The sequence below is a fragment of the Platalea leucorodia genome (genome assembly GCF_965183815.1).
Source record: "Platalea leucorodia genome assembly, chromosome: 9".
Lineage (NCBI taxonomy): Eukaryota > Metazoa > Chordata > Aves > Pelecaniformes > Threskiornithidae > Platalea > Platalea leucorodia.
The window spans coordinates 5,305,275-5,318,061 of NC_138831.1; the positions used below are offsets into that span (position 1 = coordinate 5,305,275).

General features: G+C 65.1%; 2 protein-coding genes across 2 annotated transcripts; both read right to left on the reverse strand.

Annotated features, from left to right (window-relative positions):
• Positions 1-3,409: 3,409 nt before the first annotated feature.
• KLHDC8B (kelch domain containing 8B) lies at positions 3,410-7,895 on the reverse strand. The gene is made up of 6 exons (XM_082321114.1): positions 7,847-7,895; positions 6,699-7,168; positions 5,671-5,835; positions 5,231-5,455; positions 4,869-4,970; positions 3,410-4,018 (listed from the first exon to the last, which is right to left on the reverse strand). The coding sequence occupies exons 2-6, from the start codon at positions 7,069-7,071 to the stop codon at positions 3,822-3,824; spliced, it is 1,062 nt and encodes a 353-aa protein (XP_082177240.1). The 5' UTR covers positions 7,072-7,168; positions 7,847-7,895; the 3' UTR covers positions 3,410-3,821.
• A 663-nt stretch (positions 7,896-8,558) lies between these two features.
• LOC309594834 (uncharacterized protein) lies at positions 8,559-12,682 on the reverse strand (the record flags this gene model as incomplete). The annotated part of the gene is made up of 5 exons (XM_082321238.1): positions 8,559-9,035; positions 10,612-10,744; positions 11,152-11,312; positions 11,905-12,290; positions 12,361-12,682. The coding sequence occupies 5 exons, from the start codon at positions 12,680-12,682 to the stop codon at positions 8,829-8,831; spliced, it is 1,209 nt and encodes a 402-aa protein (XP_082177364.1). The 3' UTR covers positions 8,559-8,828.
• Between the last annotated feature and the right edge of the window lie 105 nt (positions 12,683-12,787).

Consider the following 12,787-nt stretch of genomic DNA (forward strand, 5'->3'; position numbering starts at 1 on the left):
TGAAGATACTCCACAAGCACTAAACCACTGTAGAAATAAGGTTGATATAAATTCATGGATAGATTAGGAGAACTACTCACATTCCCCTTTGTGCTCTTTTGACTTTAGTATTAAAGGCAGCCTGGAGCTCAGAGGTGTCAAAATAATGGCTTTCTTGATGTATACATCTGGTTTCCTAATCAAATCCCGCAGAAATAAAGCTTTCACTTAAAAAAAAAATTCTGGACTTTTACCCATAAAGAACTTATTGGAGTGACTTTGCTGCGTTGTTTTTGCTTGTCACTACAGTGCCAGGGCTGGTATAAATAGCTTGGATTTATCAAGACGGCTTGTTAACTCTCAGCTGCACGGTGAGCCTCTACCAGGTTGATTTTCTAGGACCGGAGCGGGGAATCGCAGCCTGGATCGTGTTCCTGCTTCAGGGATGGGATAATGGCCGAGCTTTCCAAGGCAGCCGTGGGCTGGAAGGCAAACTGTCCTCCAGAGAGCTGTGCTGACGGGAACATTAATGTTTATTGCGCTTGTTGAGTAAATAAAAGCCTTGTTCTGCTCCTGAATTGCCTACAGCTCCGTTGTACAGCCTGGTGCATAGTGCTGCTGCCAAGAGCCTTGCTGTGTGTCCAGGTCCTATACGGCCCTGCATCATAAATGGTGATTTTCCATCATTTTATTGCTCATAATTGGAAAGTTGGCCCAGAACTCCCTTCAAAAGAGGTTGTAGAGCCCTGCACCCATTTACAGCACTTCCACTGTCCTTAGGAAAGGATTTGCCGGTACTTTGCGCACCGGCGATAAGGCTCGGCACATTATTTTATGTTATTATACAGAGCTATTCCTATTTCTGGTGTGGCTGGAGCTTTCCGGTTTGAGCGTCTACCGAGTTTGTGGAATATGATAAATGACATTTTTGTATTTCCATCTCTCCTGACAACGGAAAGAAATTTCTATAAGGAAACACATTTTTTTAATTATAGGTCTGACAGCTACCTCCAGTTCCAGTCTCCCCCATCCATAACACGCTCTGGGGAGATTAGCCACGTTGCCAGGCGCTGGCTCGTAGCTCTCCTTATATCTGAAGTAACAGACTGTGCTTCTAGCGTTAGGGAGTGTGGCCAGATACTTGAAGCCTTTCATTTAGTAAAAATTAGCAGAAGCTGCCAGGAGATACACAGCAATATGTTTGGTATGTCCCTCAACTTCTTTTTCTTCATAGCGCATTTCGTTAGAAACTCACGGGAGCTCTTCAGTTAATAACGTGTCAGTCTCTGGGGGTGGTCAGGACCATCATCCCTTTTCCTGAAGATCTCTCCATCCACCCTGAGATGTCCTCAGCCATCGTCCTGGCCGCTCTCCTCCCCTCATTCAGATGGGATCCTGGTCCTGTGCCCAAAGCGGAGATACAGAAATGAGTGAGGAATCCACACTTTTAGGAGGGGTCACAGATTTCTGTTCGCCTTGGGTGGAGCAGCCCAGCCAAACGGCACTGCGGTGGGGCAATGTGCCAGGCAATCGCATGCCTGAGGCAAGGCGCTGCCGAGAAAGGGGCAAACCCCTTGTGGGACAGGGACCACCGGTCATGTCGGGCTGGGCACCGGCGCTGCTGGAAACACTGCTGCAGCGGGGACATGCAACAGCGAGAGGCTCCTGAGCTGCAGCTTCCCCCTCCAGCATCTCCCAGCTCTCGTCTTGAATTTGGTAAAAGCAGTGCCGGGTGCCCCGTCAGCAGAAGGGAAAGCTGTGAAGTTGGCACGCAGGAATGTCAATTTGCCGGTGACTCAGCGTCTGATTTATCCCATCCATGCGATGCTCCTGCAGGAAAAGCTTATTAATCAGGTCTGCGTTTCCAATGCAGCTCTGTGATTTAGGGTCCCCCGTGACTAAAGTTTTGGTGAGAGTGAAGTTATTATGTACCTTGGTGGCTTCTGGAAAGGGCTGGCAGGCTGCAGGGGAGGTACCCCAGCCCATGGCAGCACCGAGGGGTCTGTAACCTCCCAGGACCCCGGGAAGGAAAAGCCACTGGGGCTGAGCGCAGGTCAGGGAGCGCTGTGAAAATGGGGCGCTGCTGCAATATTCATAGGAGAAGGCTGGAGCCACGTTGTGCTCAGAGGAGGGGGTCCCTCTGTCCAGCCCCCCCAGCACAGTGCAAGCCGCTGACCTTCTCCAGCTGCTGGCACGTCCCCCCGTCTGTTGAGGTATGGCTCAACCACTAATTCGGGGCTCCCTGTTGATGCTGGCTCTGGCACAGTGGTGGTTTCTATGGCAACTCCAGAGGCGGATGCAGGGATGGCTTCAGCCAAGGTACCGCCAGCCCAGGTATCCCAGGATGTTCCTCCCAAAATGCAGACAAACAGCCATGCAGCACATTGGGACAGACCCCGTGGTCACCGTGCCAGGCGGGCAGCAGAGGTGATGGGGCAAAAACACTGAAAACATCTTGTGAATGATCTTCCCTAAATCGTTTCCAAGTTTCCCCACGCCGCGACGCCCCCGGCAGACAGCGCAGCCTGCCCCAGCGGTGTGCCGGATGCTGCCTCGCTCTGCCGGGATTTAGCCTCCCATCTCTCCAGCCCTGCTACCCATCTGAGGATCACGCTGGCTGTCTGAAAGGTCAGGCATCCGCGCTTGATATTTACCTGGACCTGCGAGATCTTTCTAATGTCGCATCAGTGAAAGATCGAATCCCTTGCCTGTGTCCGCAACTGCCGCTCTGTGCTTTGGGATGCGTGACTCTACACGGAGCCAAGACCAACGAGACTCAGGCGAGCCCATGGCACTGGGCAATTGAGGGGTCACCCCCCCACCGGTCTCACTGTGCACCCCTAAATGTCACCCACAGACACCACCGGTATGGAGCTTACCTTCCCTTCCCAGTGCTGGTAAGCGGGAGATGTGGTGTTCCTGCCTGGGAGAGCTGGACACAGCCGGACCCGGCTCTCCCAGGCACCAGACCATGCTCCATCCTTTGAGATAGGGCTGCGGTGCTGGATGGGGCCCAGGAGCCCCAGCATCGTTAGGCATCTCATCTTATTTCTCAGCATCCTGGCAGCCCTTGCCATTCCCTGCCTGCTCTCACACCCCAGCTCTCTCCGACAAGGCCCCTCTCCTGCTGCTGCCTTCACCTCCCACAGCCCCTTTGCCCACAGGAGAGGCCGAGCAGGAGCAAGGCTGTGCCGAGGCAGGGCAGCCGCTGCTTGGCTCTCCGTCTCCAAAAGGAGGGATGGATCCCTACATTGCATTGCTCCGCTCGCCCTGGCAGTGAGGAAAGGAGCAAGAGCCAGCCACGGGGCCCCACTGGGGAAGGGCTGGCCAGGCTCTCCCTTGGGAGGGGAGAGCCCAGAGCAGGATAACCAGGGATGATGCGACTCCAGCGAGGTAAAATTCCACGTGTTTCATTTATTCGAGGTGCTACGTCACCTCCTAGGCACTGAGCTACAGGGCACCTCTGTGCTACATGAGACATCGACTGGGTCTACGACGACACAGCACTCACTGCTACACACACGGCACGGAGACGCCGCGGCACAGATGGGGCCGGACGGGGCAGCGCGGCCAGTGACAGTCCTGCCGCCACCGCTCCCTCCGTGCCGCCAGCCGTGGCCCTCCCACCAGGCAGGATTTTGCCCCGGGCTCCACTGCCACAGCGGTGCAAGAGCTGAGAGGGGTTTCTGAAGCATGGCGAGAAACCGCGGCTGCTCCGGCACCCGGCGTCATGGGACGGCAGCTCCCTGGAGCTGGGTCACCCGCACGCACGGGTGCTTACACACCCTGTCCCCGTCTTCAGGCACTTGGTGCTCGGCCGGGGCTGGTCCCCGGGGCCCCGCTCAGGGCACCTCGCGCAGGCACAGAGCCTCAACAGCGCCGCTGGGGCCCTGGGCCACCCCGCCGATGACGAAGAGCAGGCTGGGCGCCGGGCAGCTGGAGCAGGAGCAGCGGCCAGTGGGCATGGGAGGCAGCGGCTCCCACTTCTTCCGCGAGAGGCTGAACCCTTCCACCGAATCCAGCGGGCAGGACTGGTTCCCTGCGGGAGACGGGATGGCATCAGCCCCCCGCAGCCCTCCCTGCACCCCAGGCTCTGTCCTTCCTCCTTCACACGCCTTTGATGCCCCAGCCAGAGCCCCCAGCGGCGGCTGGTCCCTGAGCCCTGGGCTCTGCGATCCCAGAGGCAATTAGCAGGGGCACAAGAGGATTAGCGGCATCCCCGCAGGGATGGCTGCCGGCACCGATGCCACACTGCGGGCTCTGCCCCTGCACCGGCACCCCGCAGCCATCACCGGGGAATAAGGGAAGGCAGCTCCAGCCCCGGCAGGGCTCAGAAGCAATGCCACGCCACAGGGATCCGGCCAGCACCTCTCGCCTTCCCCAGCACCTCCTCCTGCCCTGCGGCATCGCCCCGGGTGAGCTCAGCGGGGTCTGGCAACCCTCGCTGCGGGGCTGGGGATGCTGCGGCCGGCTCCGGGCTCCCCGGGCAGCCCTCCCCGCTGCATCCCTGCTGCTGAGTGACAGCACTAACCTTTCCCCAGCTCTCTCGGGAGAGGGATGCAGCGCTGCAGCCCCGCACGGCAGGGCTGAGCTGGCGTGGGCTGCGCAAGCCCGGCATGCTGCACACCGAGCTGGGAAAGCCTGGCCGGGGAGCGAAAGGGGCAAGCGGCTCCGTGGGGGCAGCCTGTGGGGCAGGGCAGTAGGGTCCCCCCAGCACTCAGGGGGCACAGGCGGGACGCAGCGGGCAGAGCTAAGGCCACGCGGCTGCGGAGGGTGTTGCAGTACCACCACAGTTTTGCACAGCCAACCTCCCCGCTGCCACACAAGTCACTGATGTGCCACAAAGGATGGGGACAGGAACATGGCCACGCGTCTTCCCCCAGCCTTACCAAGGCCACCCACGGCCACCACTCTTCCTCCCAGGCAGCCGGCCACGAAGTCGGCTCTCTTCTCCCTCATGCGGACAGCGCGGCTTGGCTTGCTCCACGCACCTGGGGGCGAGAGGGTGTGAGCATCGCCCGCCGAGGCTCCTCTCTGTGGGGCAGGTGTCTCTGCGCACCGAGGCCAGGAGACGCCCGGGCTAATGGCACCCCAGGAGCACAGGGCAGGACCCGCCATGGGTGCAAGGGGATGATGCTCAGAGCCTGGGTGAACCGTGTCCCTCGGGCACGGACACCCCTCACCAAGACCCAGGGAGGCATCCTGGACCCGCAGGGGATGCTCCCACCCCACCCAGGGACACGGAGCTCACCCTGCGCAGGATCGAACATCTCCACGGTGTTGACGAAGTGGGGACGGGAATAGAAGTTGTGGGGCCCTGGCTGCTGCAGCCCCCCCAAGCTGAAGACGACGCCATCGGCCATGGCGCAGGCGGCGAAGGCGCGGCGGCTGGGCACGCTGGGGTAGCGCATCCAGCTCCTCGTCTCCAGGTCAAAGGCCTCAAAGGCGGTGACGGGCAGCTTGCCCTGCCGACCCCCTGTGCATAGAGGAGACGCTGCAGCTGCCGGCGCCCGGAGCCGGCACCATCGGTGGGCTCAGCGAGCAGGATGGGGCTGCCGGCTGCAGTGCTGGGGTAGGAGGGCAGCACGGAGCCACCCTGGGGTGCAGCAGGTCACCCCCCGCACCGGGGAGGCAGCGGAGGGAGAGGGCAGGGGCGCGGGGGGATGCTCGGCTTGCCCCGGCGGCACCTACCCAGGACGAAGATCTTGTTGCCTTGCAGGAAGGCAGAGGCCCCGTAGCAGGGGGTGGGCATGGAGGGCAGGGGCTGCCAGTGGTCCTTCGCTGGCTCGTAGACGCGGACCAGCGCCTGGGGAGAGGTGTCAGCACCCATTCCCCCCAGCGCATAGACGGCTCCATCTGCAAAAGAGGCGGCGGTGAGGCGGGGACAGCCGTGGGCAGCACCGTGGGGCTGGGAGCCCCCCCGTGCCCTCCAGGGCAGGCAGCACGGGTGCTCCCGAGCCCCACGGCCAGCTGCCGCTCTGGGGTGGCCAGGGGACGGTGAACACGGCCAGGCCTGAGGTCGGCAGTGCCCCGACCCCACTGGGACCCCCTTGCCCCCGCCTCTGCCCTATCCATCAGGCGCAGAGCAGAGCACAAGGCCATCGGCTCTAATTATTCTCGGCAGTCCTATCTCCCTGGAGACACCATGGCAACACAGCCATGCTGCCAAATCCTGCTCCTGCTCCCAGCGTGGCCAGCACCCCTGCCCGCTCCCACCGCTGCCCTGCCGGCCCCTCTGCCCCGCTCACCCCGCTGCAGCCGGGGCCATGCCACGGCGTCCCCAGCCAGGGAGCAGACGTGGGCACCACGTATGGCACCAACCCTGGCCCCCAGCACACGGGCTGCCAGGCTGTGCCAAGGCTCGGAGGCTGCTCAGCAAAGTTTGGGCAGGAATCGCAATGTGCTCGGCGCACAGCACGCCGAGCGGGGCTGGAGCAGGGCGCTCAGCCGCCCCGGCACGGCTCCCGGCCAGGACAGCCAGGGAAGGCTCCCGTGCCCGGAGGGCCTCCGCATCGCCCAGCCCTGGGCTGCAACGGGACTGCTGGGGCAGGAGCACGACCCTGCCGTTAAGCAGCAAGTCTGGCTACTGGGTGAAAGCCTCGTGCTGCATCCCAAGCAGCAGTGGGATGCAAATCCCACCTGAGCATCCCCGACCCCTGCATCCCCGCTTCTCCGGATGGTAGAGGTACTCGCAGCCCAGCCCCAGCCCCAGCGCTCACCTCTCTGCACGGCTGAGATGCCCATGGAGGGCTGAGCCAGCGCCGCCTTCTTCTCCCACTTGCCCTCATCCACGTGGTAGACCTCGACGGAGGCGAGGGGGCTCTGCGCCGCGTCCACGCCGCCCACCACCAGGATCTGCTTGCCCAGGGCGAGGGCGGCGGCGCCGGCCCGCGGCGTGGGCAGCGGCGGGAGCACAGTCCAGCGCTGGGCCGGGAGGTCGAGCACCTCGGCGGCACCCAGGGCTCGCCCGCTGCCCCCGCAGCCGCCCAGCACGAAGAGCTGCCCGTCGCGGTGCGCGGCGCTGCAGTACACGCGCCGCGTGGGCATGGCGGGGAAGGTGGCCCATGCGAAGGCGCCCGCGCCCGCCGCCATGGGCCGGCTCAGCCTCCCCGGGGGTCCCCGGGCCCTGGCCCTGCCGTGCCGCCCATTCGGCCTGGCTCGGCGCTGGCCCGGCTCTGCCCACCACCTCCTGTGGGGACACCACCCGAGTCAGCGCCCGGGCACCCACCGCTCCCCTGGCCCCAGCAAGCCGAGTCCCCTCGGCGGTGCGACAGCTCCCCAGGGCTCCCCACCTGCACCCGCTGGGGCTCCCAATGCACGGCCGGCACCCACTGGGACTCCCGCTCCCCAGGCTCCCTGCCCGCACCCACCGGGGCTCCTGCCCCCTGGGGCTCCCTGCCCGCACCCACCGGGGCTGCCGCTCCCCGAGGTTCCCGTACCCTTGGCTCTCGCTCCCTGGGGCTCCCCGGTGCACAGCCCGCACCCGCTCGGACTCCCGCTCCCCAGGGCTCTCTGCCAGCACCCACCGGGGCTCCCGCATCCCGGCAGGCTCCCGCATCCCGGGGCTCCCGGTGCACAGCCAGCACCCACCGGGGCTCCCGCATCCCGGCAGGCTCCCGCATCCCGGGGCTCCCGGTGCACAGCCAGCACCCACCGGGGCTCCCGCATCCCGGCAGGCTCCCGCATCCCGGGGCTCCCGGTGCACAGCCCAGACCCCCCGCGGCTCCTGCTCTCCCCGCAGCCACCGGACCGCTGCTCTCCGCGGTTCCCGCTGCACAACCCGCACCCCCTCCACCCCCCCGCAGCGCTCCCCGGGCTCCGGACCCCCGGTTGCCGGGAGCAGGGCAGGGACCGCGGCCGCCCTCACCTCTCCGCCCGCTCCGCTGCTCTCCCCGCCGCTCCGCGCCGCCGCCCGCCCCGGGCCCGCCCGCTGCTGCTGCGGGGGGCGGCGCCGCGCCCGCCCCGGCCCCCCCCCCGCCTCCGCCCGGTCCTCCCGGGGCCCCCGGTGCTGCCGCCGGCCTGCCGTGCCCCTGCCCCGTTCACCCCGCCACAGGGAAAGGCGATGGAGAGACCCCTCGGTAGCGGCGGGGACCCCGGTGGCGGCGGGGACCCCGGTTCCGTGCTCCCCAGAGCCACCGTGGCACCGGGCTCAGGGAGCTGAGGAGCCACCGTCCTGCTCCAACCAAGACCCCCTGCTCCGACCAGGACCCCCTGCCCGTCACCGCTGCGTCCCCACTCCAAGCACGACCGTGCCCGGAGTCCCTCAGCAGCATCAGGAAGGTGCCCACGGGTCCCCAACCCTCTACCGTCACTTTTGTCCCAGCTTGGCCGAGCCCTGCGAAGGAAAACACCGGGAAAGGCACTTTTTCCACCCACCAGCGCAGGCAGAGCCAAGGGCAGGCAGGAAACTCACACCAGAAACGAGCTAGAAAGGTTTGCTTTAAAAACAGGCAGAAACGACACAGCATCGCTAGCTCTGCCGGGGAGAACACCACGGCGCAAATGGCACTCGGGCGTGCCGCTGCTAACACCGCGCTTACCCCAGCACCCGCTGCCGGCACGGGAAGGGAGGTGTGAACAGTAGCGTGGCTGCTTGCCCCGCCAGCCAGGCAGGCAGCTCCCCACAGCGCTAACGAGGAGAGGAAAGCCGTTTCCTCCAGGGACGCCATCACGCAAGCGCCTAGGATGCTCGCGCTCGGGCACGGAGGTTCCTGGCAGGACCGAGCGGGCACGTCGCACAGCGGAGAGGGGACGGCTGGAAGCGGCAACCCAGCGTGGGACTTTGCCCGCGTGCAGCAGGAGGCAGGGGGTGCCCCAGTCCAGGGCCCGCCGGGCCCTGCGCGGTGGCATCACTGTCCGTCCTGCCGCGGGCTTGGGGGGCCCTTCCCCGCGCAGGCCAGGTAGCGCTCGTAGTTCTCCTCGCACCTCCTCACGCAGCGCAGGAAATAGTCCTCGTCGGCAATGGCCTCCAGCAGGTCGGTCTGCACCAGGCAAACGTCGTACAGCTCCGAGGTGGGAGCGCTCCTGGGGCTGCTGCTGCCCGGCTCCGAAAACACCTGCAGGGAAGGAGCAGCGCGCAGGAGCACTCGCACCCTCCGCCGGCAGCGGTGCCAGGGCCGTGCCCGGCGTGAACGCAGAGCCTGGCGGCAGCGCGCGCAGCCTGCCCTCCTCCTCGGCCAGGCGCAGGGGGCTGGGCAGGGGCTCCAGCGGCAGAAGGTGAAGTTTCTCCAGATTTCCCCTCCCTCCCACGAGGCCCCTTTGGCTCCGAACCAGCTCGTCACACACATGGCTGGGCCTCCCCTATGGAACGGGCCACACCACGCAGCTGGGAGGAAACGGTGCTGCGGAGTGGCTGACCCCAGGAAAACCTCTGCCAACAGCTCTTCCTTTGGCTGCCACAGCCTTTGCACAGGAGGGAACAAGGACTTCACCTTCTGATCTTAAGCTCCGCTTAAGGCCACCTGGCAATCTGTTTCCCTCCCAGTGCTGCTCTGTCACCGTCACTGACACAGGGACAGCCCTGCAGAGCTGGTGACGCAAGAGGAGGGGAAGCTGGCATCCAACCTACTGATCCTGGCTGCCGGACAGCCAGGTCCCGGCAGCAGGGATGAGCCCTGCTCGGCTGCCGCCAGACACCAGCGAGGTCTGCTGCCACCATAACTTGATCCTACCCGTCTGATCTGGTGTGGGGGGAGCCCTGCACGGCTGCCTCGAGACAAGCCGAGCCGCCTGACTGACCAGACATGCCAGCTACAGACGGCAAAAGGAAGAGCTCCTTGATCAGGGAAACAGCCCGAGGCTGAAATGCAGCAAGTGGAGCTGTGCAAGCCACGCTCTCCGGCTGCTGCAGGCGCGCAGGCAGCAGCTGCTGTGTGCAGGGGCCTCGGGCTCTCAGCAGAGCCGTCCACATTAATTCACCTGAATCAGGCATGGCACAGACCGAAGCCTGTTCCCGACAGGTCTGCTCTGGGCAGCAACAACTCCTGCCACCAGCTACAAATCCACGAGCTGAGAGAATTTGTATGGAAGGGAATATCTGGCCAGCATCCCATCCCTCCCCACTCCTTGGCTGCCTGGCAAATGCTGCCAGCCATTCACCGGCTGCTGCAGGTTTCCCCCTCCCCGTGCCATCTCCTCCCGGATGGAAACGCGCAGGGGTTCAGGCTCTCCCATGGAGCTGCAGCTCTTGCTCGAGCATCGACAGTTGTCCAACTGCCAGGCGTGTTTCTGTCTGCATAAATGTTCCCTTTTCCAAGCGTGCTCCGCCACAAACACTGCCCTTTCAATTTGGTGCCACAGACGAGCCGCGGCCACGTGCTGAGGCTGGCTGGCCCGCCGCCATCGCCGCTGCCGGGAGAGGGACTGACCCCGGCAGAGCAGAGGCGCTCGGCAGCGAGTGCAGGCAGCCAGCGCCGCTGTTCTGTGCTGACGGCCGATCTGAGCCTCCCTGCGGGCAGCGCCACGCATCGCCGACACTGACACCAGTGGCACGGGGCGCAGCGACGCCGGGGCTACGCCTCGATGCCCCTTTGCGGGCTGACGCGTCACGCAAAGGGGACAAAAGTGCCTGACCTCACCGGGGACAGCGCCCAGCGCAGGCAGCTGGCGCTGGAGGGGCCTTCAGCCGCCTACCTGGGGATGAACAATGGTGTCCGCGTCGTCCAGCCGGATGTTGTCGTCGATGAAGATGTGGTGAACGCTGGGATCGTGGGGGTCGATCCACAGGGGCTTCCCACCCCGGAAAGAGAAATTATTTTTGGCCCACCTGAAAGAGCAAGTGGGACGGGGAGCGGTCACGGGAGGGAGAGGGCGGCGGCTCTCGGATAAAGGCAGACAAGGCTGCACTGCGGGCTCAGGGCAACCCTCGGAGCCAGGGAAGCGGGACAGAGACCCTCCTCTCCCTCTGCCCGCTGCTGCCTCCCGTGAAAGAGAAGCGTTTTGCAGCGAGGTGGCAAATTGCGGGGGTGTTTGGAGAAAAGCAGGAGGTACAGCAAGGCATGGGGCCTGAGGAAAGACGCAAGACCCCCATCAGGCTGCCCGCAGGCAAAACAGGGAGCATGTAAGTAACAACAAGACCTCAAAACTAGGAGCTGTCCCAGACTGGGAAAAACTTGGAGAATCATGGGATAGGAGAAAATACCCAATCCACTTCCTCAGGGCTGTGTTTCTCACCAGTCAAAGTGGTCTTGGAAGCCTCCAATTCCCTCAAAGGAGCTGAAGTAGTCGTAAAGCTTTCTTCCATCTTCCCGGGTGGCCAGTCGCTCCGCTCCCCTCGTCAGCACCACCTCTCGCTGGCTGCAGCGTATCTGGCCAGGGGTGAGGTCCACGGGGAGCTGCGGGAGCACAGAAAGCAGGAGGGGAAAGGTTTCCAGAGCAGACAGGTTGTTTCATGCACTGGCAGAGACAACAAGCGGCAGGGTGGAGACTCCCCACCACCGCAGCGTGGGAGGACGGAGAGAAGAAGAGGTGTGGAAGCCCCCCAACCAAAACTCATCCCCTCCCCAGGGATGGAAAGGGATGGAAAGGGATGGCCTCCTAGCTGCACACTGCCCTCGTTTCAATCTCTGCTCCCTGTCAACACTCTGAGGAATGTCCAAAGCAGCTTCTGAAGCTCGTTCCCAGCATTCCCGCCCGGTGTGCTGTTGGGGCAGAGCATGGCTGCCATGGGCTCTGAGCCAGCGAGCCCCGCTCTGCTGCAGCGGCCCCTCTCCAGGAGCAGGGATGCTCCGAGCGGAGGCCTTTCCCACCCAGGATCCGCGCAGACGTGCTCCCCCCCGGCGAACAGCTTCTTCCCGAGAAGCTGGCTGCGTTTCCTCTCCGCAGAAGCCGGTGGTTTTAAAAGTGGGATGGCCAAGTGGCTGGAGCGGGGAGCTCCGTGCCGGCTGTCCGGCCGGCCTTCTCCGGCGTGCCGGGGGTGCCGCTCACCGCCACATCCCGCAGGGCGGGGAACCGGGGGTGCTGCCCGGCCAGGGCGCGGGAGACGGCCCGGAGGGCGCGGGGCAGGTCGGTGCCGAAGCTCCTGAAGACGACGGCGAAGGCTCTCCCTTCCCGGTGCAGGGCGTCCAGGAGGCGGAAGAAGGCGGGCAGGATCAGGTGGTAGCGTTTGCCCGGTTCTCCCTCAACCGAGAAGACGTCGTCCGGTCGGCCCGGCCACTCCAGCAGCTGCAGGTGGCGGGCGTGGAGGCCGGCGAAGCACCGGCCCGGGCCCGCCTCGGTGAAGGCGGGGTCCCGGCCGTGGCGGCTGTCGTAGCTGAGGGCGCCGGGGCAGGGGGGGCTCAGGGAGGGGCGATCGCTCGCCCACTGCCACTCGCCTGCAAGAGAGGAGGGTGCTCAGCCGCCGACCCCGCCGCCCGCCCGGCCCCCGCCGGCCCCGGCGCTCACCGGCGGCCCCGGTGCGGCCCCAGGTGACGGTGCTGAGGAAGGCGTTGAGGGCGGCCCGCGGGCCCTGCCCCAGCACCGCGTCCGCCGCCACCACCGTGTTGTTCAGGTCCACGTGCAGCACCAGCCGCCGCCGCCCGGCCCCGCCGCTCATCGCCCCGCCGCCGGCCCCGCCGCGCCGGAAACGGCCCCGGCCGCGCCGGCCGTTGCCCGGCAACGGCGCCGCTTCCGGTCGCGCCGCTTCCGCCGGGCGGCGCCCCCTGCCGGCCCGGGGCTGCGCCGCGGGGCGCCGCCCGCCACCGGCGGCCTCGACCGCCGTTGCCATGGACACCGCGAACGCCAGGGGGCGTGGCCGAAGACGCTCCGTGATTGTGGGCGTGGCCCCGGTCCGCCGAAAGGGAGGCGGAAGCGGAAGTGGGCGGTGCTTCCG

What these genes read in the sequence shown, in the direction of transcription:
- KLHDC8B (XM_082321114.1), bottom strand. Translation starts at nt 7,071, where the DNA reads ATGGCGGCGGGCGCGGGCGCCTTCGCATGGGCCACCTTCCCCGCCATG. An exon ending in CAACAAGATCTTCGTCCTGG is followed by an intron (nt 5,456 to 5,670) that starts GTAGGTGCCGCC and finishes CTCTATGCACAG; the next exon opens with GGGGTCGGCAGGGCAAGCTG. An exon ending in GATGTTCGATCCTGCGCAGG is followed by an intron (nt 4,971 to 5,230) that starts GTGAGCTCCGTG and finishes TCTCGCCCCCAG; the next exon opens with GTGCGTGGAGCAAGCCAAGC.